At 38.3% G+C, this 25,605-nt stretch overlaps 1 protein-coding gene across 8 annotated transcripts in view; it reads left to right on the top strand.

Moving 5' to 3' along the window:
- ZNF521 (zinc finger protein 521) overlaps window positions 1-25,605 on the top strand; it is a 275,680-nt gene that overhangs the window by 1,514 nt on the left and 248,561 nt on the right. For 4 of the 8 annotated variants that reach the window (XM_034762794.1, XM_034762789.1, XM_034762793.1 and 1 more), the window contains 2 exons: window positions 16,814-16,873; window positions 22,668-22,847. Coding sequence is in view for 5 of the 8 variants with exons in the window: in XM_034762789.1 (XP_034618680.1) it covers window positions 16,814-16,873; window positions 22,668-22,847 (240 nt within the window). In the remaining 3 variants the exon portion in view is untranslated. The remainder of the gene's footprint in view (window positions 1-16,813; window positions 16,874-22,667; window positions 22,848-25,605) is intronic. The other 4 variants (XM_034762796.1, XM_034762795.1, XM_034762791.1 and 1 more) reach the window with 2 other exon arrangements.

The following is a 25,605-nucleotide window of genomic DNA, read 5'->3' as shown; positions in this document are numbered from 1 at the left end:
TTTTTTTAAATAAAAAAGTGCTTTATTCCCCAAGCTCCCCCAAAGAATCCCCCCCCCACCTCCCGCTAATTACAAGCTACTCAAGTGTGGCCCTGGGTAATAACCTAAGCATTGCAAAGAAAACAAACCTCTCCTGCCCACCATTTCTCATGTCGATGGTGTCCTAAGATCAGGTTCAACATACGGCTGTGTTTTAAAGTAACGGGCTAGCCAGTGACTACAGACATTTCATGTAAGGGGAGTTGATTGTAAAGAGGGTTGGTTATTTATTTATTTAAAGAAAGTTGCAGACTTTCCCCCTCCCCCTCCCCTGAGGTCCAGTGTCTTTCGGTCTCCGTCGGAGAAGGAAGTTTTTTAGCTGGGGGTGGGATTTGCTGGGATGTGGAGGAGGAGGGCCAGGATTGAAGTTATTGATCTGGAGGCTGGAGTTGGTGGAGCTGGAGCTGTGATGGAATGTGGGAGTGTGGCAATCACGTGAAACGACCCCCCCCCCCCCAGTCCACCTCCTCGCCTGCTTGGGGGGTGTGCCAGGGGAGAGCTCGCGCTCAGGGGGTGGGCGCTGAGAGAGGGGGGAGGAGAAACACCCTGGAGGGAGCCTCCAGGAGCGCGCCCGAGCCCCCGCCCGCGGAGCGGGGCGCAGAGGCCCGGGGGGAGGAGGAGGAGGACAAAGGGCGGTTTGTGAGAATGTGGCGGAGCCCGGGAACGTCCTGGGGAGAGAGTCCGTCTGCGCCGCCCCCCAGCGTGGCTGCCTCCCCCGCTCCTGCTCCCATCTGCTGCTGCCACCGCCGCCTCCTCCGCTCCTGGGCCGCCCCCACACGGCTGCCTCCCGCCCCTGCCCGGCGCCTTCCTCGCCCTCCCTAGCCGGGCCGAGGAAGCCGCTGGCCGTAGCATCTTCCGCAGCGACCCCTGCCTTTGCCCCCCTCCCCGCCAGTTTGTGACTTTTCGTGTCCCTGGTCCTGCCGCAGTAACCCCAGTGCCTGGGCTGGGCAGAGACAGGGCTGCGAGCTGGCCTGGTTGGGGGAACGCTGGTCCCACCCAAATTCTGCTTTCCTCTTGGGCGGGGGCTCTGTAATCAACACTTGTCTTTGCCCCTTGCTCCGGAGCTGTGGTGAGGCTGAGTCAGACACACGCTGCTCCAGCCCATAATGGGTCAGACATGGAGGGGGTGGGGGTGAAGGAAGAAGGCCTGCCAAACTTGGAAGCCTGGAGGGTTGTGCATGCTGTGAATACAGACCCTGGAAGGGTGCTGGGGGGAATGTGCCTATGAGCTGTTTCCTAGTGTAAAAGGAACAGGCCTTAGTCTTGTCTCAGCTACACCGGTGTAAATCAGGAGTTAATTGCATTGAAGTCCACAAAATTATTCAGTTCTCAGTGGAGCAGGATCAGCTTCTATGAACATGTACTGCAGGACCCATTAAAAATAGTGTTTCATTTGCTTAAAACAAAACTCTCAAAGTTCCCCTTCCAAAGTCTTTCAGTTGACTTCAGTGGGCTTTGGATTAGGCTCTATTTCTTTCTTTCCTTTTCTTCCAAATATTTCAAAAGGGGATAGTGTCTTGAATTTGCTGCCTTGCATTCTTTTGCATTCATATATTTAAAATTTACTGAAGTTTGTACAGTTCAGAGTAGTGCTTTTGTTCATCAGCATGTGAAGAACAAATGTAGTGCTCTTCACTTATCTTTTAAAATGAATTGACAAAGTTTTGTTGGTTGTGCATCCGTTTACTTCTGGACTTCCCTAATGAGGGTTTATTTACATGTCCGTATGATTTTTATGGCCCATAAATAGGGCATCAGTTGGTCATATTTATAAGATGTTAGAAAAGTTGAACTGAACAAATATAGAGTTGGAATTACAAATCTAGTACAGATGAAGAAACACAAAATGAATGGGAAAATGGTGTAAATTGTTCTGTCAGAATAGAACCATGTTTTCATCATACTAATTGATTTAATCATATGTATGTGTGGTACTCACACATTTTACAGAATGAAAATGTGTTTTTTCAAGTGCCTTTCTGTAAATAACATTTAAATTAACTCAAAAATTCAGCTTCCATTTTATGTGTAGGTCTGAGCATAGTCTGCTTTTTGTACTAGTAGCCTAAGATTTCCTAAAATGAGCAAATAGCAAAATCCTAGATTTCAGATGGAGTGGCTTGGGTTTTAGTGACAGTATACTATATACTTAAGAAACTGTTACACATTTCTTCACTGTATCTGTGTTAAATATTTATAGTGCCATATTTATTATTTCTCCAGTAAAAAATACAAATAGTAAATCAATCATCATATGTGTAATTATTGCAGCAGTAATTATTCTTGAGAAGCAGATTATCATTCTTGGTGGCCTTTGTTCAAATATCTGATTTTTTTTCATTTTCCCATTTTATTTTTCTTGAATGGTGTCCATTTTTGAGTGGATTAGTAATATTCTGAGCTGAGGACAATCTGATTGTAAGATTTCTAGGTGGGATAGCAGCATGAATCAGCTGGGAAGTTTAAAGATTCTTTTATAGCATTTAAATTGAAAATGCTGTGTCCATCAAATATTTCATCTTAATTTTTTATGAAGAAACAATAGCTGTGAGTAACATTGCAAATGTTGTTTGTTAGAATTTCAACAGAAACCTAAATGCAACATTGATTTTAGGTTCTTTTTTAATGATTAGTAGCTTAATCATTAGGAGATAAGCAAGATCTGTAGTTTAAAAGTAAACAGTTTTTCCAAACTATTTCTCATCTAAATTAAACTATTATATACATCTATGTAAAGAAGCTCTTTAAATTCATGAGTACTGTTTCCATGTCTAAACAAAACATGAGATACACAGTAAATTTGCAATTTGTCATGTACTTAGTAACTTTTTCTGATGGAAAAAGATTTAAAAGATATCTCTGATATGGCTGTCACTTTTGATAACATAATTTGAAACTTGTATCTTAGGGGAATAGTGACACAAGGCAGGTAAACACATAAAAACAAAATGACAGTTGAATTTTGGGGTGTTTGTATGTTGAATGCATGAAAGTAATGTTCATTAGAAATGGTGGTGTTAAGAATTCACTTATGACTAAATGTCTTTTGTTTTTTGAAAATACATTTGTGAATTAGTTTTGTTCTGTTTGCTTTTTTCCTCTTTTTGGTTTGCTGGTAACTATAGTCTTAGTCTAATTATCCTAGTAACTCTTGCTGACAGGTACCAGCTTTTGACATAAATGAGAAACAAGGCAGGCAAACTGTAGCTTTCCTCCCCCACCCCCCTCAGCATTTTAAAAACAATAAAAATATTTACCTAAGCACAAGGAAGACTGTTGTTGTTTATGAAAAGCTGTATACCATGCACTTCAGGGATATGTAAATAAATGCTTGGGCATAGGTGAGCAAATAATTCTCCATCCAGAGACATTTAAAACAAGATATTTAATTTGAATATCTTAAGTGACTTAATCTTTAAAAAGAAGTCAAAACTGCTAGGTTGTTTTTAATATACGTAGAATCAGTTGCATCAAACTTATCAGTCTTGACCTATTTTTCATTTTGCTTGTTTATTTATCCCATTTCTTGTGGTGATTTTTCTGAAAGGAATCCTTATTGTATGTGTTCTATGTGATCAAAACAATCTTAAACACATACCTAAAAAAAAGGGAGGTGAAGTAGTGCAGGTCAGCTATATATAAGTGTGAAAGCTACAAAACAAGCCAAGTTGCAAAGGAGAAGATGATGGGGGAGGATGACTGGTCATTTATATTCCTTTTTAAACTCAGAATGCTTGAGGGCCAGAATTGCCCTAATGTATTCAGGATGCTGTACTTGGGACCTCCTGAGCGGAGGAGGCAAGGGGTAAAGAGGAATTCAGTTGTGTCTTGTTTAAATTGGCCTCTTGAATGGCTAACACTTTTGTAACTTGGCACACTCTGTAAGATATCACACTTAGGCCAGGTCTACACTACCCCCCTAATTCGAACTAAGGTACGCAACTTCAGCTACGTGAATAACGTAGCTGAAGTTCGAAGTACCTTAGTTCGAATTAGTTCGAACTTACCTTGGTCCACACGCGGCAGGCAGGCTCCCCCGTCGACTCCGCGGTACTCCTCTCGGCGAGCTGGAGTACCGCAGTCGACGGCGAGCACTTCCGGGTTCGACTTATCGCGTCCAGACTAGACGCGATAAGTCGAACCCAGAAGTTCGATTTCCAGCTGTCGAACTAGCGGGTAAGTGTAGCCAAGGCCCTAGGTTACTGACCCTTTTTCTTTCACTTGGGGGTATTTGTTTTTTGTTCTTAAAGTTTTTTTGATCAGAAATGATTTGTTTAGAAATATATGGACGCTATGAAAATGTAGTCATCCATGTCATCTGAGAGAGGAAAAAAAACAGATATTCATTAGCGAATTTGAATGAAAAGACAGTCCTAATGTATCTTTAAATCCTGTCCTTCTCAACCAAAGTCAGGTAATATTCATTAGACTAAAGTTGTGTGTGAAAAATCGCTAGAAATTGTAGGTGTTAAATAAGCCACCACAGGGAGCTGGTATAGTCCCACAAATTTAATAGAAACATTGAACTCTGAGGACTTATTTAAGCATTTTTATTTTTCTTTGACACTTCCAAATGAATTTCCTTGTACTGATATTTAGTAACCCAGTTTTATAATTCTGTGGATTAATTTATTAAATGTTTAGCTCCTAGAAAGAAGAGAAGGAAAAAATGTGTTCACTGTACTATATACATATATTCTGCCTAAAACAGGCATGTATCTTGAAATGTTACCAGGGCAATGCCCTGCATTTCTTAGAGTTGTGCCGTCTTTTGAGGAAAACCAAGGTACTCTTTCCATTTTGGCTTCATTTGCAACTGTAACTTCTGCAAAGTTGGTAGTGGATGAAGATGATCAATTTCATCCCCCATATTTATGTTTGTATTTAATGTGACTAGTTCTCTATAATATATTTGAAACAATAATACATTTCTTGTATAGGAGGCACAGATGTTATGGCATACTGGTATTTAAGGTAGAAGGGTGGTGGATTATTGTAACAAAAAGGTAGCTATATTAGTAACAATAGTTAAGAAAGAATTTAAAATTCAAATCCCCATCAAACAGTAACACTTCTATTAATTTCTCAGCTAGCTGAATGTTTATCACCCCCACACTGCCCAACCTCTAAATTACATGGACTGGATGTTAGTCATTAGATTGATTATAGTCTAATCGGCAGACAGTCTAGCATAAACAAAACAGCAATTACTATTGGCATGATTCCTTTGAACTCAACTCAAAGTTATACTATGGCTGGTCCAAAGAACTTTTTCTGAAAGGCCTGGTTTCAGAATCTCAGAGGTTCTGGCATAATCATCTTATGGGGAGGGAACAAAACATTCATAAGATTCCACTTGGTCTGAAAAGCAAAACCATTTGTTTTGATGTATGAGTGGATTGTTGGCCACCCAAAAAGGGCAAATATTAGATATTGAACACAAAAGCATAACATAAAAAATCAAATTTCAAAGGGATTTAAAATGACCATCTTATAATGTTATAGTACAGGCTATTTATAGTTAGATTTTTTTTTTTTGTCTTGGCAGATTATTCCCATGTCTGATTTAAAAAAAAATGTTGCTCCCCCCCTTAAGTAATTCTCATTGACGTGGCTAATGTTTATGACTGACTTTATCAACTTGAAGATTACAAAATGATATCCAATTGCTTTCTGGGACCAGTGCAAGTCTAATGGACCATTTCTCAGGAGCAGGTGAACTTGTATCTTGGAAACCTTCTATCTGTACATAGTTATGAACTGAACTGTTAGTTGCCATGAGGCTGTAATCTTTAGATAAAGATGCCTTAAAAGGGCTAGAAGTATGGCTTGGGTTTTCTAGTTGCAGCTAATTCTTGCAACAAGAGAGGCTCTTAATATGGAGATGTGTAGGATAATATGTTCCACCATGAGCTAAGATTTCTTAAAAGGCTGTATGCTTTCCTGTAATTCATTCTGTGTAACTGGTTTAATAGTTTTAATTTCTTTGTTATGAAATAGATGCCTCAGTATTGAAATCTCATAAATTTTGTAAAAAACCCTTTCTACCTTTTTTTAGTTAAGTATTTGTAAATGAGAAAAGGACTTAACCCCCCTCCCTCTCCATGCCTGTTAAAATTTCATGTAGACATCTTCTGGATTAAATGCTTTTTTGTTTGAAACACTGATTAAGAACGTGGTATGAATACTGATATCTCAGGGAAAAACCTCAACATTTTGGGCAGGTCTACACTACAGCCGGGATCGATGCTCTGAGATCGATCCACCGGCAGTCAATTTGGCAGGTCTAGTAAAGACCCGCCAAATCAGCTGCAGATCGCTCTCCAGTCGACCCCTGTACTCTACCCCTGACAAGAAGAGTAAGGTAAGTCGATGGGAGAAAATCTCCTGTCGACTCCTCCTCCCCCCCCCCGGTGGGTGTAGAGCCCACGGTAACTCGACCTAAGGTACGTTGATTCCAGCTGCGTTATTCACATAGCTGGAGTTGCGTAGCATAGGTCGACTTACCGCGGTAGTGTAGACATAGCCTTTGTCTGAAATATATTTGGAGTTTTCCGTAGGATTCTGTGGTACTGTCAAAAGTCAGTATTAGTCCCACTGGGTATGGGGAAAATGCAACTTTCTTATCCTATTTCAATTAAATCAGAATTGTGGTCACCAAAAATATATATATATTTTTTCCCCTTGGGGGGACTACGTTTTGCTCTAACAGAAATTGTGTATGATTGATCTGTTGGACTGTGGAAAGGTACCTGTCTGGTTTTAAAAGTATTGTGCAATGCTTTTACTACAAAGCAATTGAAATGTAAGCATTAAAGTTGTTCAATTGTTCTCTTTATAATAGTCAAATAGTGTAAGGGAAGCTTTTAAATAATTCTAAATCATTATGCAACACTTGGCATAGAAGTCTGACAAAAGATGAATCTTTGAATACAGAGTTCAGTAGTGGGTTTTGTTTTTGTTTTAACTTTAATTTTAGGCAAGTTGGGTTCTTAGCATGCATCACATTCCACTTCAAGTATGAGTAATTATGCTAGATTAGCAATTATTAGAGATGAAAGAAATTCTGTTAGATATGAATCCTCCTAAACTTCAGTAGCTTTAGTTTTAGCCAGGATAATGATCAGGCAGTAGTTAGCCATATGCCTGGGGACTATGCTATAGCAAAAAAAGATTGGGCTGATCTTGGGGGTATTTTTATTACAACACATTACAATTAGCATTTTCATTCAGTCCGCCTGCTTTCTTGGGTTTTTAGTTTGGTTACAAAAATTCTGCTTTCAGTTCTTTTGTGGCATATGTGTGTAAGATGCTGTTAGTACCCTCACGAAAAGACAACTCCCACCTGTTCATGCTCTCTGTATGTGTGTATATATATCTCCTCAATATTTATTCCACTCTATATGCATCCGAAGAAGTGGGCTGTAGTCCACGAAAGCTTATGCTCTAATAAATTTGTTAGTCTCTAAGGTGCCACAAGTACTCCTGTTCTTTTCACGAAAAGAAGTTAAAATTAGGAATATTTTCCTCCAATATTATAGTACTAGTTAAAATTGTACAAACTCTTTCTTACCGTAAAAGTTATTTTTTTGCATTCCATTACTATTTTTGAAGACTTTTTTCCTCCATAATGCTGAAGTAGAAGAAGAAGAAAAATGTGTTTTTCAGGATTTAATTTATGTGGCCTGTATTCTTCTGGGATGTGCGTAACATTTATTTTCAATGGAGAGATACTATAGATTAAAGAACGCCCACTGTGCATGATTTACAGCAGCTTTTTGTTCTTACACTTCAACTTCTTTTACTATGTATACTCTAAGTACAGGAGTCTTGTCAGTTATCCACATTTTAAAACATCCTGAACCACTGATATTAATAGCAGGTGTCATATCTCCCTCCCCCCCCCCATTGACTTCAATGGGAACAGGAGAGAGGGCTTTCTGTTTGCATTAGTAATTCATCTGAAATATTATTCCATTTTTAAATAAGTACAGTATCTTTCAAGATTTGACTCCCCACCCCCTTCCTGAATCTCTTAAACCCTACAATATACTTAATTTGATGTAGTACATTTTTATTATTATTATTATTTATTATTCTTCGGTGTGTGAATTGTTTTACTGTTTAATGATACTGCATCACTTTTTTTCTTTATTGGTAACTAGAAAGAAATGTGTTCAATCTGGCTGTGCTAGCCTTTGGTCAAATACCTCAGATTGTATTTACCTGCTTAATGAACATTAGAAAACAACATCCCTGGTGACTGGTTTTTGAGTGAGATTTTTATTTTCCCACTCTGGATACTTTTGTAAAACTAGAAAGTTTCACTTTCCATTGTTGACTCATTAATGTCTTGAAGGGATTTAACAGGGAAAAAAAAGTCCTTCATTGTAAAATATTTCTTTTACACATATCAGATTAAGTGACATTATGAGCCATGCCCTTGATAAGGCTAGGCTATATGTGGGTCAACAAAACATGCTCTGGCTCTGAAGTATATTACCCTGGGGGGTAGGGTTATGGTTTTTTTTTTCCTAATGGCGTCAACATTTTTTCTGACTTTTGATAGTACACTTCTACCCCGATATAACGCGACCCGAATATAACATGAATTTGGATATAACGCGGTAAAGCAGTGCTCTGGGGGGGGGGGCGTGGCTGCGCACGCCGGTGGATCAAAGCAAGTTCGATATAACGCGGTTTCACCTATAACATAGTAAGATTTTTTGGCTCCCGAGGACAGCATTATATAGGGGTAGAGGTGTACTAATGTGTGTGGGGTGTGTGTGTGTGTTTGCTTTATCTCTTTTAGTTGTTCTCCACTTCCTTCCTTGCAATTGTGTACCTTGGAATCTCTGATCCCCTAATCCCAGAACAACAGGGACTTCAAGATATTTATGCTCAATGCAACTTTTTATCATCCTAAAAATAGGTGGATGAAATGGTTGACTATTGGCCTTTGTGTGTGACTTCTGGGAAGTGGTTGGGTTATGTAGTTAAGAGCCAGAGCATGGGAAAAAGATTTGTGTCTTGTGATTTAAGATGAAGCTGTTGAATAGATTCAGTGGAAAAGGCTAGTGAGCCAAATACAAATGTTAATCAAGAGAGGAAGGGGAGTGAGCACTGAGTACTTTTCTGGTTGCAGAAAAGTAAAAGACAAGAACGATAAAAGGAAGAACAAAAGGTGATGTACAACATCGTAAAACAAAGAAATGAATTCTCTGGAAGCAACTCCTTGATAAACATTTAGACAAAGAACAACCTAGCTCATTCAAATTAACACTGAAAGAACTGGCCTTTTGACTAAGATAAATGTGCATCATTAGTTTAATATCTATAGTTTAGTATTTATAGTTTTGCGAATGGAGTCAGTGGCCAAAAAGTCTAAATCTTGTTGCTTGACATTAGGCACCTAGCTAAGTGAACTGACCATTCAGAGGTGTTGAGCATCCACAAAGCTGTAGGTACTCATCACTTTTAACAGATCACTTTTAAATTCAGTCACCTAGGTTTGAACATTTTGGCCACTGGTTATTTCTGTTTCTGATCTCTGTGATCCATAAATCAGATTGCTTCAGGTGTGCTTTTCTTTAAAAGAGTTCAGCTTTTTGTGGGAAACATTTAATTAGTTCCCTATTTCCTAAGTACAGGTGCAGGTAGGGGCCTGCAAAAATAACCTAAATTCTTAATTATGTCCCTCTGCCCATGTACCATATAACTCATCATCTATGCCTTATGGAAGTGACTAAAGAGAGAGAGAAAACTTATGGTTTATGTGTCGCTGTAATGTATTATAAGGAATCTGAACTCTGAAATCATTACTATTACATAAAGGGCTTTGTAACTGCTCAAAAAATGATCTTGGATATTCTTTTCACTTCTTGATTTGTATCATGCTGGACTGGTTATCTATAATTATGTTCTTGAAAGTAAATAATAGCTTTCAGCTAAGTGTGGCCATTGCAGGGAGGGAGGGTTGCCAAAAGATCTGAGCACTGGACTTGGAGTTGGGACTCCTGAAGCCAGTTCCTTGCTCTGCCAGTGTCTTGCAATGGTCCTGAGAAGTGCAGATTTTCCTCATTTCCATTGTCTTCCGTGGGAGTTGGGGGCGCTTAGCAGCATGCACACACAGGCCTTGGAGTGAGCTTGAGGAAGTCACTTAATTTCTTGGAGGCAGATCCAGTTGAAGTAAATGAACTAAATACAGGGAAAGGGAGCAAAAAGGACTCTTTCCTCTCCCACAGCCTGTTAGCAGGACACGGAGCAAAAGCACTATTCACAATGTCTACTGACAGTACAGCACATCTGTATAGCTGTGGTCCCACTGGATGACTCCGTCACTCCCCAGTGACATTCCCATACCCTCCTGCAGGATGTTGCAGAACACTGCTTGCAGTGTGCAGGGGTTCCTGTTCTCATTGCATAGACTGCACCCAGTGGGAGGTCAGTGCAATTGCAACAGTTTGGCTTCTTTTTGTATTACTGCAAAAGGGGTGGAGTAAAGTGAGAACTTGGCCCTCAGCATCTTAGTTCCATTATCTGTGAGCGTATAATAATGCCTCATTGGGATGTTGTGAAATTTAAAGGTTATAAAAACTTTGAGATTCTTGGATGAATGGCACTTTGTAAAATGCATAGTCTTGTTATCAACTTACCAACCAAAACAATTTAAAATATAGTCCAAATGTTTGTTCATGGATGAGAGATTAGGGAGGCAAGGTCAATACACAGAACTGGTCTAACTGTCTTGAAAACAAAATAGGTTAGAAAGACACTAGAATTCTGTGTGGTTGGAAGGAGTCTCTGTTCTGCTTTTCTCACCCATAATATTCCATAGACGTGACTGTCTCCTTACATGATTCAGTGTGTCACATTGGAACGCTGTAATCCTTGAATAAAGAATATGAGGGCTGAAAGAGAACTGTCCAAAGTGTGTGTGTGTGTCTTTTAAATGTGCCTAACCAGAAAGGTTATCTTTTTAGGTACCGCCTAAGAAAATACTACTGTTTCAACCAACACAGCTGAATTGAGAGCCACACACTGCTCCCAGTTTAGCTTTTATACAAGAATAACTGAAAAAGAAGCTCAATAGAGGGACAGGCTGGAGAGGAGCGTGTGTAAAATGGATAAGAATGTCAGGAGGGGTGTGTGGCAGCCTCTGTCTGTAGGAGGAAGAACGTGTGAGGGGATGAAGGTTGGTAATAATAATGAGCATTCAGTTCTGTTATTTTAAACAACCTCGTCCCCCAAGAATTCTTTACACTTCTAAGTTGTGGTTTAAGAAAATATCATTACATTACAGCTTAAAAATAATGGGAGGCAGGGTATGCAACTAAACTGAACCCTTCCTTCCTTTTCCAGTGTTATCTCAAATATATGTATATTGATAGGATTATTACTTTTTTAAAATTGTATTAAATGGCACTTGAAATTTTTCTTCGTTGGTACAGTAGAACCTCAATTTTATGAACACCAGTCTTCACAAACAACTAATTATATGAATCATTTTTCCGGGTGTATGTGTGGGGAAATCATATAACGAAAGTGTTGTCAATTAAAGAACAAGTCAACGTTGCTTCAGATTCCAGTGCCTTCAGATTCTGATGCCGTTGGTGCATTGGAAATTGCTTTGCAGTGGCTTGAAGGACAAGAAGAAAGTGATGCAGTGCACCATATTTCAACTTATGCACTGTACCTGTTGTAATTTTGAGACATTTGATTTTATGAACTCCTCAGTCCTCCATTTTAGTTAATAAAAGAGGCTGCACTCTAGTGTATCTTTAATGGAAGTGTATTGATACTGTTTAAGGTAGTTCAGAAAATTAGACCTTGTCTGATGTTTGATCAGGATGGTTATTGACCAGTAAGAATGCAAGATGTCTCAATACAGTTTTGTAATATACTTTATATGTTTGCTAACCTCACTGAAGTAGGATTGTATTGTCCTCTCAGAGTCACATTTGTGACTTTTATTGGCACCAGTTGGAGTGAGAATATGTGCGTGTATCTATGTCTACAGGGAGAATTTGGCTGATGATGACTTTTAAAGAAAGCATGAAGGGTGTAGAGGAAGTGGAGAAAGAATAAACAAGAGGAACTACTTTAGGGTGTGATCCTGCAATTAACCCCACACTTTATTGATTGCAGCTGGCATTTCCCATACAAATTAAACCTTTTATTAAAATATGTTCTAAAGGCATGGTCCTGCAAAGTGCTGCAAGTCCACAAAATCCATTGAATGTAAATGTAAATCTGCTGTGTGACTAATCTACCTGATCATATTAAACATCTATGCATAGATGGTGGCAATAAGTATCTCTTCTTAGTTTGTATGTGGACATGAAGAGAGAGGAAAAGCAGAAAGATACTTCCAGAAATGACAGTAATTTTTAGATACTAAAATAATGGCACACATGTTTTATTTCTGTTCTGTCTGGGTAGCTCTGTAAATTGTATATTGATTATGCTAATACGGCTAGTGCCTCTTACTTATCTGCAGATATTATTCAAACATGCATGGAATGCATGCTTTATAAAGTAATCATCATAGGAAGAATACTTTTGTGGAAGAAAAGTTTTAAATTCAAGTACCAATGTTAAGCTTATGGCAAGTTATATTGAGTTATAGGAAATATAAGTTATTTATATATATATATATATATATATATATATATATATATATATATATATATATATATATATATATATTGTAAACCAAATCTTCTCATACCCCTAGCAATCTTGGTTGCTGTGTTATGTTTTGTTTTGTTTCACATCCCTTAAATAAAGTGTTTTTAGGAAGGGGTACTAAATCAATAACAGTCTGTTTATAGTTTATTTTGGGATATGTGGCTTCTTTTGCTTTGTTTAACAAGCTGAAAAGAGCCTCAGATGTTCAGGGAAGTATGCATTCTCTCTCTCTCTTTAATTTATTAACCTACCCATAGTAGAAGAAAATAGTCTTTTTTCAATTATCTGTAGCTTGTATTTTGTTATAGTTTATAATAGCTCAAAAGCCATAAATCATAGCCTCTGTTCTCCATAAACGATTCCCTCTCAGTGAAAATGCACCTTTTCATAGTACTCCCACATTTCTATTTTCGTCCATTTCTTTTTCCATATGAGGTCTCCCCAAGCATGCACCACTGTTGTCTGCTTCTACTAACAGACTGACCCTTCCATGTGGGGTAGCCCGGTTAGTTAGCAGAATATGTGAGTTCTTCCACTGTTAGCTTTATGAACTCTCCTCCACGTACATAAGCTTTGTGCCACCTTGACAATCTTCTAGGGAGGAGGAGTGAAATTCTGGTTGACCAGCAGATGTTGCAGTAAATTAGTGAGAGTTTAACTCTGCTGTCAGAATCTATGGGCCAAATCTGTTTGTTCCTCCACTTAGTGGCTTCAGAGAGACTATTGCGTAAAAAAGCAAGTAAAGATTTAGCCCTAACAATGTTGGTTTTTCAACTTTCCTAGAACCCTCTGAGTCTGGGCATGCAAGACAGTCTGAATTCAAACCAGAGTATTCGCAGGCTAACAAGTAGCTCTGCCTCTTGGATTGCAAAGCTCAACATATAGATATATGAAATATATATAGATATATCTATATATCTCTCTACATATCCATGTGTATATATAAAAGTTCTTGTTTAGAAATGCATTTTTGTAGTATTAAACTTTACTACAAAATGCTGTTATGAGTCCAAACCCACCAGACTTTATAAAGGTGAAGACAGCTGCAATACTGGAATTCTATTTTCCCTGACTGAAATCTTCTTTTAAAAAAAAAAATTATATGCAAATAGAATTTTCCACAATCAAGGAGTGCAGTCCCACAATTGTTTTGGTGAGCGATTCTTGTTTAGGAACACTTTTTTTTTTTTTTTTTTAATTTCATCATGTAATTGTATAGTAGGGAATTGATGGTTTATTGCTTTAAGTAGCTGGCAACGTTCTCTGATCTAGTTAGCAAAGAAATATTTCCACCGCTAGCAAAACAGGTGACTCTGCGGTCATAAACACTTAACTGTTCAGACAAAAATATTGTTTCTCTGAAATAATGATGTCACAAAAGTATCTAGAATTAATATTCAGCCATAGCAGCATAACATGATTGGAAACACAATCTTTAGCTCTTCATATGTCCTGAGGTTTCTTCTTTTATTGGCATTTGATTACTTTTACTATCCCGGAGTTCTCTCTTCTTATGGTAGGCCATGCTAAATACTTTACATATTAAAAAAAAAAAAAAAAAAGTTTGGAGAAATCAAAAACCCTTGTTCACAAATATAATCCTAGACTATAAATCTTTGTTTTTCACAGTATTAACTAGAAATATTTGACATATGCTGCTGCAGTCCACATATCCTTCCTATACTTATTTTTAATGTAGTTTGGTAGCCAAAAGCTTTTGACTCATATTAGTATAAAGTGTAAAGTGGAGGGATATTGTTGAAAATTGCCTTTGTTTATCAAAAGGAAACACAATGCTTCAGTTAATGCTTGGGGAAGTTAACATTGAAGTTGGGTATGAGATGTAGGGTGAGGTTTATCCAAGTGAGTTTAACATGGCATGATAACTGGAAGTCAACTTGTGGAACTCCTTGCCTGAGGAGGTTGTGAAGACTAGGATTATAATAGGGTTTAAAAGAGAACTGTATAAATTCATGGAGGTTAAGTCCATTAATGGCTATTAGCCACGATGGGTAAGGAATGGTGTCAGTAGCCTCTGTTTGTCAGAGGGTGGTGATGGACGGCAGGAGAGAGATCATTTGATCATTACCTGTTAGGTTCACTCCCTCATCGGTAGACAGGATACTGGGCTGGATGGACCTTTGGTCTGACCCAGTAGGACTATTCTTATGTTCTTATGTTATGTTCTTATAAATGACAATGAAGGCTAACATTCTTATAAACAGGCTATGAGAAGACTTAATCCCGTTCCTTTTTAGTACTTTGTGGCTACAGGGTGATGGACTGGACTATAATTACCTAACGTAGCAAACAATTGTTATTAGTTGGTGGAAGAATCTGGCCATGGTGTAAAGAAGAACTAGTTGATATTTTGTAGGCTAACTCTATGATAAAGGTTCCTTATTCTAGAGCTTTTGTTTTTGTTCTGTTCTCCTCTCTACCACATTTTTCTTTTCAAAGGTTCATCTTTCCTGACAAACACGTCAGTCTAGTTGACTGTTATTGGCAAGTTCTTTATGCCTGTTGTGACCTACTTGGCTCTTTTGTGACTAAGAATCCATAAAGAGCTTGAACAACAGTTTAAAAAAGATGCTAACCACAAAGTTACCTGCTAACATGCTGGTCAGAAGTTTCCTTTCTCTTTTTTAATGTAACACGTATGGAAGTTGAACTTTGATAATGTGCACACTTTGGAGTTCTCATACAGGAGAGTCTATTTCTCCAGAAAAGATTTAAAAGCAGAGTACTAGACTAACAGCAGTTATTTTTATAAAATATACTATGGTACATTTACTAAAAATAAGCTCTTTTGAGATAGTCTTCAGGTGTTTTTATATATTAATTTTCAAAATTCTGCAACCTGCAACGTGTCTGTCAAACAGTAGTGCAAATTAACAAAATTTTGCTCTGTATATATAGCTGCCTCCATTAGTAATGGGAGGTTCTGGTACCTCTGCTGATGAAAGTAGTCAATGCATTTCTGTAGAAAGACTTAGTCCCCCAGTTTACATACCTTAAAGGCAGAAGTGAAGACCTACTTAAAGCAAAACAAAACAAATCTTGTTAACATCCTAGAAGGCTATTGTCTGGTTTCTAAACGTCCCTTTTTGGGAACAGCTGGTGGGAAGGTCATTTTATATCTTTTTAATCCACTTTCATGATTTTTGAGGCCTGCTCATGATTTTTGAATACTTGGTGATACTGTAAACATGAAGTGTCCCCTCTACACTTTTTCCCCGCTGGAAGGGAGAAGGGACTCTTTTTCTCTACTGCACCTTCAACTCAAAGATTTCTCACCTTTGGGAGCATAATAAGGAAGTAGTTCTGCTACTTGACTCCTCCCCTACCTTCACTTTGGTGGGTCATTTTCTGCTGTGAATAGCTCCAGTGCCTGCCTCTGCAGCACCCTGTAGCTTCCCAAAGCAGTCACAGAATGAAGCTGACATGATTCTTGTCCGTTTCACTGCTGCCCAGAGTTTTTGAATAGTCAGTCTGGCCAGAGTGGTGTGTGCTTAGGGAAGCTGTGAGCCATAATAAAGATGCTGGCATGGTCTGTTTGCAGACTCAGTAAGACAGCATTGTTTTGGTTCACTTTTGCAAGGGTATCTTCACAACTGTAATGTTAGCTTTTTTTAAAAAAAAATCTTAAATTTAGTGGAAATTAATGGTTTAGCACCCACTTCCGCTTTGCCAGAAAAAGCTTCCCACTTAACAATGTAGAGTAAGTGAATGGAGTCTCCATGCCTTGTCTTAGTCCTTAATTCAGTTATGTAACAGAATACAGTACCGTGGATTGAAAACAGATATCCCAGAGGAAATTTGACTTGTTTCTTAATCCATGATATCTCTTTGGTCACTCTGCTGCACAGAAGCTACATGCTTTTGGACAAAGTGTGGTGCTATGGTCTGTTTTGAGGTTTTGCACCTTGCAGTGGTTCTGTACTAGGCAATGTTCTCTTGCCCTGTTGCACAAGCATTACTGGCTTTCAGAACTGAAACTAGGGAGATGACGCATGAGTCATTTCAGCTATCCACCTAATGTCTTGTGTTTTTTTGTTTTTGTTTGTTTACCTTTTCCTGGCAGTAGAAGAAAATGAAACGGAGGACCAGCAGGCGGGTGTGGGACAGATAGCCGCACAGACTGGTAATGCTGAATTCCTTCATTAGTGCTTGTTTGCTGTTTTACAACAGTGTGAGATTTATTTTTTCAAAGTCTGCTCTCATCTTACTGAATTTCAACTTCGAATGCACTTCTAAAGCCCAGGAAAAAAAAATCCCACTTTTCAAAGTCAGAAAATCAGGAATATTGTTGTTTGTAGCGTATCCAACTGAAAGGGAAGCATTAACCTTTAAAGACCAAGATGTTTTTTCTGCAAACAAACTACCACGGGCACCCACAAAACCCAACCCCAAGCATCCATGTTTATGAAACTATTGTGTGTCTTGGGCTAGTTATTTTATAAATGATTTTAAGCTTAAAATGGTATTTGTTCAGTTTGTTTACCAGTCACTAGTCCCCTTCATGTAAGTCAATGGAAGATATGTAGATAAATCCTTTTGTTTAGGTCTGAACGTACGTGGAGTTTATTATTAATAATTGTAAACAAGTACTGCAAGTAGGTTAATATTATGGTATCCATTCCTTGTAACAATAGGGCATTTTTCCTGTTATAGTCTAATATGATTTCTAGAATTCAAGAAATGATTATTTTGTGGTTTTGTGTGTGTGTGTGTGTGTGTGTGGTTTGATTAGGGTCCTGGTCCTGCAACCAGTTATATAAATACTTATTCATGTGGGTAGCCCCATTGACTTAACTGAAGTTAGTCTTATAAGGTCTCCTTTCTTAAGGATTTTCCAGGTTGATTCCTAGAATCCGTGGATTTAAAAAAAAAAGGGGAATTTATAGGCAATAGTTTGAATTATTCCTTTTTAGATTGTAAAGAATACATTTAAAGCTGTTAAGTAAAATACTTTATTTGTCATCTAGAGTACTGTATACATCTTGTAAATGAGAGAAAGGAAAGGTTCTCTAAATCACAGGAATGAATTTATGCCTAAATTTTTTTTTTTTTTTTTTTTTTGGTTACTTGAGAACTAATAAATGCCGTATACATTTTCAATTTGAAGAACAGTGGGCTGTAAAGCTGAAGAATAATATGTCAGGAAATTATCCAGTTTTCTACTGTTTTTATTTTTATTTTTGTATTAACTCTGAGTTGTTAAATAATCTTGTTAGTGCATTCATTTTCATATTACTATTTTATCTTGTGTTCTGGTATCTTCATTGTATAATAAGACTTTATTTATTTATTTATTTAGTTGACTATCACAAGAACTTAATGCTAAAAATTCAAAAATAACTCCAGATATATCTGATCCAGGCATTGCAGAAGGTCCATACTTTATCCACACTGCCAGAAGTTTTTATAGTAATACTTTGTATCTAAGCTCTGGCTCTAACCATTAAATGTGCTTTTTATAGAGTACCAAGTTATAAATGTAGTGCAGCTACGGCATATTAATCTTACTGCAGAGATTTAATGAGGCAGTTGTTTTGCGATGGACACTATTGGGAGCAGAAAGCGACATAGTTTTACTTTACCACTGAGCTGCAGAAATATTCCTTGCCTGGTAATAATTATAACCACATGATCTTAGTTTTCCTTTCTTTTGCCAGCACTTTTCCATGCAGAAGTGGCTTGGAAGCCAGTGCAATGGATTGGAAACTGGGCAGTTTTCATGGTAGTTTGACATTTTAGCTCTGATCAGCTATGGATCCTTTTTGCATAGAGAGAAATATGTAAGATGAGTTTCAAGAATACAGATAGTCTTGCCAGTCCATTGAGAGGCCTTTTAGATATTCATTACTTTTACTCGACTTTTATATGGGTTATAAAAAGTAAATGTGGTGAAACCTCATTTTTACATGGACAGAATGGAATTTCTGCTGGTTGGCCTTAAGCTGATCCCATACTTGAAATTAATTGAAGTCCATGGGTTTTTTGCAGCCAACTCTTTTAAGCCAATGCAGTTTTTCATTTTCCCCAAAGTTGCAGTTTTATTAGACCAAGTTATAGCAATAACATTCCTTATGAGGAGGAGGAAGAGGAGAAGGACAGAACCACCTGCCAGAGAACGTAGTAATGGGAAAATCATACTACTTTTAATTTCCACTTATAAATAACGTTAACATAATCAGTAACAGAAGACAGGCCTTGATTTTTTTTTTTTGTGTTCATAAGTTGAATGTATTTCTCTATCAAATCTAATCCTCCTTTCTATACTAGATAATTAGAAATGTAGTCTGTAGTTCATGTGCAGTGGCAGACATTGTAAGGTGGTGGTGGGGACTAGATCCATGTTTGTTACAGATGGTAGTGGGGCATGGCTGTGGAGTTTACAGAATTGACAGTGGGAGTATTTGCAAGTATTGGGGATGGAGATGTTTGAATAGATGATTGTAGTATTTATGGCTTCATTTGTAGCAGATGTTAGGGTGAAGAGGGGCAGTAATGGTACTTAGATGTATTTGATGCAGTCTGTTTGAAAGCACTAGCCTTAATTAGGAGGAGGTAAAGATGCAACTGCATTTGAATGAATATTGCATTTATGAACCAGGTTTATCTAGGCTCACAAGAAGCTTTTCAAATGATGGAACTAAGCATGTGTGCAATCACTAACATACAGCCACCTCTGGGGTGGAAGACAGCTGCTGTTATGATTTAGAAAACCATCTCACAGACTCCAAGTTATATGACCTATTTAAAAAAAAATATTTATTTTTGTGGTGGTGTCTCTCCAAGACAGTGAATAGGGGGGAAATGCATTCACCAACAGAGAGGCTGAGACTGCCAGAACTCATTTCACAGGAGCATCATAGGCTAAAATTGAACCTAGGTCCCAGAGGGTCCCCCTGAAGTGTTGACCTAAAAACAAATGTGCCAGTTGGCTAGAGCATGTATTCTAAAGTTGCCGCAAAAGGGAATAAGCTTGACTGACTCCTGTCCCTGTAGAGTTATATCTGTGAATGCAGAAGTGGAAGCAAAAACATTTGTATTACTGTTAAAATTATTCTAATTTTAATAACTACTATCTAAGTAGTAAGCTTTGACTTGAGCAATTCTTCACGTTTTTGTGTGCTAAGGTGTGTGTGTTGTTGTGTTGGATTCTTGTAAAGTGCCAGTATTCATGAACAATAGGTGTTGAATTTTTGCCCTCTTTTTTTTTTAAAGCATGGTAGTCAAAGCAGAGTCAGACTCTGACCTTATTTTAAAACAAACAGGTCTGTAAACTTTATGTGCAGCATTTAAATACTCATGTTAAAATTCAGACCCAGTGCCCACATTTCCCTGAGTGCTGTCAGTTTTATGAGATGAAACTGGGAGCCTGAGCTGAACAACTAACAGTATGCAATATGCACATGCTACCTTCCAACAAGTGTTTAATGATGTTGGGGTCAGTTTGCAAAAGTTAAGACAATTATTTCTTTTCCTGAACTGCTTGTAACCTAGTGGTATTTTCACTACTCTGTTAAGCTTACCGAAGAACTTGGAAAATGTTACTGGTACACAGGTTGTTTAGATCCAGCATTTACAAATGGCAGAAGAGCTTTCCTAGATTCAGATGGTGTCACTTTTGGCAATGTTAGTTTGCATACTACTACTTAATTTGAAAGTAGCTGCCTGAGTTAATGTTCTTATTCTAGCATCAAGAAATTTAAATTTGTAAGAATCTTGCCATGTATGTAGGTGTGGTTTAACAGAGCAAACATACCCATTCACCACACTTATTTCTTTCACTCATTTGTTGATGCTCTGCAATATAATTCCCTTTAAAAACAAACCGTGCCCTTTATCCTGTCAGAGAGATTCTTCTGGCTTAGCTCATGGGCCACATAGTGTGAGGAAGCTCACTTAATGACAGGTCTGTTTCATTTCTGGTTTATGCATAAGTATCCTCTATCCTTGATAAATTATTTGAAGGGAAGCAGTGTTTATTGCAGGTTTCAGGGAGCTGGTAAGAGCCATGACACTTGTGGCAGATGTAGGGAATGGTTGGTATTAGGGCAGGTCTTCACTACGGGGGGGGGAGGGGGGGTGATTTAAGATACGCAAATTCAGCTACGTGAATAGTGTAGCTGAATTCGACCTATCGGAGCCGACTTACCCCGCTGTGAGGACGGCGGCAAAATCAACCTCCGTGGCTCCCCATCGACGGCGCTTACTCCCATCTCCACTGGTGGAGTAAGAGCATCAATTTCGGGGATCAATTGTCGCGTCCCGACGAGACCTGATAATTCGATCCCGAGAGATTGATTTCTACCCGCCGATTCAGGCGGGTAGTGTAGACCTAGCCTTCGTGGCAACTGCACCATCGCAGGCATCTCATTGTGGAGGAGTGGTGATGATGGCTTTTGTAGCAGACAGAAAAGGATTAGATGATAAATGTACTTTCTCTCTTTTTATTAAGAATTAATTTTTTCAGGTGATCTATTCTAGCTGCATAAGGTGAAACGCTCTCAAATGTCTGAAAAGCAAATGAGGCTTCCAATATGGAAAAAAGTGGTGAAATGTGTGGGTTCCTTTGTACACTGCCATTTTTCTTTTTATTACATTTGTTGTATTGTGGTTACTGAGAAGAACAAAGTAAACTGCCGGTTTGCTTTATTGGAGAAGTGTTTTGTTTTATTTCTGTCTTTGGGGGAAACGCATAGTAAAATGGGCAAAAAGTCAGGAATAGTTAAGGCACCACAGTGTATTCTACCTCAAAAGAGGAAAAGTCACATCTAAATTACTCTTCATATAACAGCAAAGAGTCCTGTGGCACCTTATAGACTAACAAAAGACGTATAGGAGCATGAGCTTTCGTGGATGAATACCCACTACTTCACATGCATCCGATGAAGTGGGTAATCATCCATGAAAGCTCATGCTCCTATACGTCTGTTAGTCTATAAGGTGCCACAGGACTCTGCTGCTTTTACAGATCCAGACTAACACACAGCTGCTCCTGTGATTCTTCATATAACCTCATTCCAGCATTAGTCATTTACAGAGCTGAGGTAGTACAATGAATTGTATGGTTCCTACTGTGCTCAAGGGATTTGGCTGAGATCACCTGACTCATTTAACTTAAAACCTGATAGTGGGATCATGCCTGCTATTTTGGGGTTAGAACTAGCTTGTCCCAGTGATCCTCAAAACACTTGTTATTATCCCAAACAGACAAAGGTGTCCTTGTGGACTAGTTATAATTTATAACAGTTAGTTTCCAGCTTCCCATGATCTGGCAAAACAAGGAATCCATCCAGCTTATTCTTTAGTTAAATTGTATCCAAGTTAAAGCACATACATATAACTTTAACCCAAAGCATAGTTTTTTCTATAGTATTGTTCTACATCAAGTAATAGGGCGATAGAATATTAAGACTGGCTTATGAAATACAGAACAGTTTCATCCTTATGTTAATCAGTTCAGTTCATTTTAATCTTTTATTTAATTTTGGTAATTTCCTGTGAAATAGTACAGTTAACTGTGAAAAGAAACTCTCCTAAACTCATTGATTTTTTTTTTTTAATTTTCATTGAACACTGTTTAATTGTAAAGGTAATATGTCCTTTCTTATAGTGATCAAAGCCCCTGGATAAGCTGTGAAAAAATTGATAAAGTTAACACTGAAGTATGGTAGAGTTGTTTGAAAGGGGGAGAGTTCTGTTTGAAGGTAGAGGGAAAATTCCTTTCATTATCAAGAATAGAAAAAAAGTCAAGGAAAGAGGTTTCCTCTGCTTATTTAGCAATAAAATCTGAAGTGTGTTTCTCCTGTGCAGCAGGCTCATGCCAAATGTATTTCTGCTTGTTGGTAACAACAAGAACCAATCTGATTTTTAAAAGGATCTATTCTTAAAAGCTCTGAGGTCAGTCTTGATTTTTTTTTCAGATGCTAACTGTAAACTAGAAGACAAGGCAGAAGATGGAGAGGTGATAGATTGTAAGAAAAGGCCAGAAGAAGGGGAGGAGTTAGAGGAAGAAGCTGTGCACAGCTGTGACAGCTGCCTCCAGGTGTTTGAATCACTGAGTGATATCACAGAACACAAGATTAATCAATGTCAACTGACAGGTAAACAATACTTATCACTTTGTGGCTTCTTGCACTGTTCTATTTCTGATTCCAGTTCCTTTCTTCAGATTCACCTCCCTCACCCAAGTTATTTTACTCCTACACTTGAATGCTTTAGCCTTAGGTGATGCCCATCATTAATTCCGTGGCAAAGTTATGCTGGGAACTGGTGCACCATAAATTTTATTCAGATTGGATAATTACTGCGTTCACATCTGATTTAAACTGTGCTTTAGCTTTCAGAGGGCCTAACTACTACTCTGTTTTCCAGACTTACAGCATACAGTTTTATGTGCCTTTTGACTTAAAAAAAAAATTATGACAACCGATGATGCTGGTAAACGGGTTTGACTGCAGTTGTATAATGGATGAATTCATACAATGGTGGGCTATAGATCGGGATCTGATACTTCTTTGTTCTTAGCTGTTACAACAAATGAGCATACAGTGATCAATAAATGGAGGTTGAGGGGAATAACAGCAAATTGTTAGACTATAAATAAAAATGCAAACATTAAGTGGCAGAATTGAATGCATATTGGACACTATTAACTTTTCACAAACACAGCTGGGTAAATGGACCTGTAACTAGCATGAGTCTTTTAATTTGTAGGCAAAGAAGCAGTAGTCATAAGACTTGGGCCCTGTTCATCCAGTGAGATCTTCATAGGTGACACAATTTGCTAATATGAATTCTTATTGAAGTAGTTTTGTTTTTAGGTTTACAGACTATTATAATGGATGATACACAGGTCAAAATAGACTGAATATCAGGGGAAGGGCATTTTATTTACATTAAATAGTAAGTACTTTAGTTTGAACTATTAAGAGATGAGATTCAGTTGTTATACAATATAGCTATCATGGGGCAGGCTTTGCATGATTATAATTTTGTATGTGCAGGAATCCAGTCCCATATATTAATTGCTTTATTGAAAGTGTGTGTGTGTGTGTGTGCGCGCGCGTGTGTGTTCATTTGCCCATTAACCCATTGGAGTCAAAAAAAGCCTCCAGAGCCGACAGTAGTATAGACAGCAAGTGGTACTGCAGCTGATTAAGAGTGAAGTGGAGAAAGGAGGCAGACAAAGGAGTAGGGAGTAGTCCTACTCAGAAAAAATGTCAAGGGAAGAAACTGAAATTGCTGAAGGATTTTAATCCCAAACCTAGGTTGTGGAGAATGAAACTATGATGCAATCTGGAAGTATTTGTAATACCAGGAGAGATGTTTTACCTCTCTCTTTCCTTGCCATTTATTCCTTGAATATTGTTCTGTCTTAAATTTAGGGGATTCAGTCCTTTCCTAATCACTCCTGCAAGTTTTTAGTGTGTGAATTGGCTCTACTTGAGGCAATGTCTCCTGTCTGTGACTGGTGAGGCACTGTTTCTGGCAGGATGGTTTTTCTCTATTTTGTCTTATTTGGCTGTCTTATTGTTATTCTATCTCCTCTTTTGTTACCTCTTCTGTTCTATCTTCTTTAGCCCTTCCTCACTCTTATTGGTTTCCCCCAGTCCCGCAACAAAAATTTCCTCCTCAGTGCCCCCCTCCCTGCCTAAAATCCCACTTATTCTTACCCTGCTTTCATCTTTATTCTGACGCCTGCACTACCCCTTTCTTGCTTCTTTCCCCTAATTCGCTCTCCATCCCAAGCAGTCCCCTGATTTCTCCCATGCAATAGGTGCTCTGCTCTCACAGTGCAAGCAGCACGAACGGAACAGTGTTTCCGCACCATAGCTGGAGAAATGAAAGAGGAAAAAAGTCCTCAAGCACTGCTCCTGATCTACATCACCTTTGGCCTTGCTAGAAGGCAGATGGTGCCATGCTTAATGAGGACTAGAGTAAGTTTGCTGCATAAGTCAATTTGGAAGAAAAAAAGTTTGTTTTTTAAGGGACGTATTTAAGCCCCTTCAAGAAAAAAAATCACTCTTGCAAGAAAATGGGTGGTTGTTAATGGGTTGCAGCAAGAGGATTCAAAATAACAAAACCCTTTTGTCTGCTTTTGCTCTTAGGGTGCCAGGTAGGCAAAGAAGCCATCCCTCCTTTGCATCAAATTACAGATGATCTGCCTGTATATATTTATAAGAGAGTAAAAATGGAGGAAATGACCAGTATAGCAGAACAGGTTCCCATTCCTTGGCTCTTCAGAAAACTCTTAAAAATAAATTAAACAGGTTCTTGCTCATAGGAATTGTGTGCCTGGGCCAAGAATAGTATAGATGTTATAGAACTAGGGCGTGAAATGTATTGACTCTTCTGTTTTGTGCTCATTTCTACTATATTTGTTAGAAACAGTTATTGGACAAGTGGCTCTGTAATAAAAGCAATAGTAATAATGTACATGAAATATATGGTGTTTGTTTTTAGTATCTGTAGAGTTCTACCCAATTCACAATTAAATTAGTGGAAAAACTCTGACCAATGTCAGTGAATGCAGGGTCAGGATCAAAGCTTCATTACAAAAATATAACCATGTTTGGGGTTTTTGAGCAGCCCCCACCTCTTCTTCTTTCTGCTACCTTCTTCCTATCCCATAGTATCTATTTCTTTCTCTGCTTGTCTTCTTTTTCAAGAAAATCTATGAAACTAGTCAGCACTGAAGAGGTTTTTTAAAAGCAGTTTGTCCATAATGTTCAAACTTGGGGGTCTCAAGTTAGGCTCCTAAATCAGTATGGGTTGTCTTTCAAAAGTGCCTGAGAACCTGCAACTTGCATGGATTTCAGTGATCTTTGGAGGTGCTCTTGTGGTGGACATGGAGCTACT

This window comes from Trachemys scripta, chromosome 2 (assembly GCF_013100865.1).
Source record: "Trachemys scripta elegans isolate TJP31775 chromosome 2, CAS_Tse_1.0, whole genome shotgun sequence".
NCBI lineage: Eukaryota > Metazoa > Chordata > Testudines > Emydidae > Trachemys > Trachemys scripta.
This window is presented reverse-complemented; position numbering and strand designations above follow the sequence as displayed.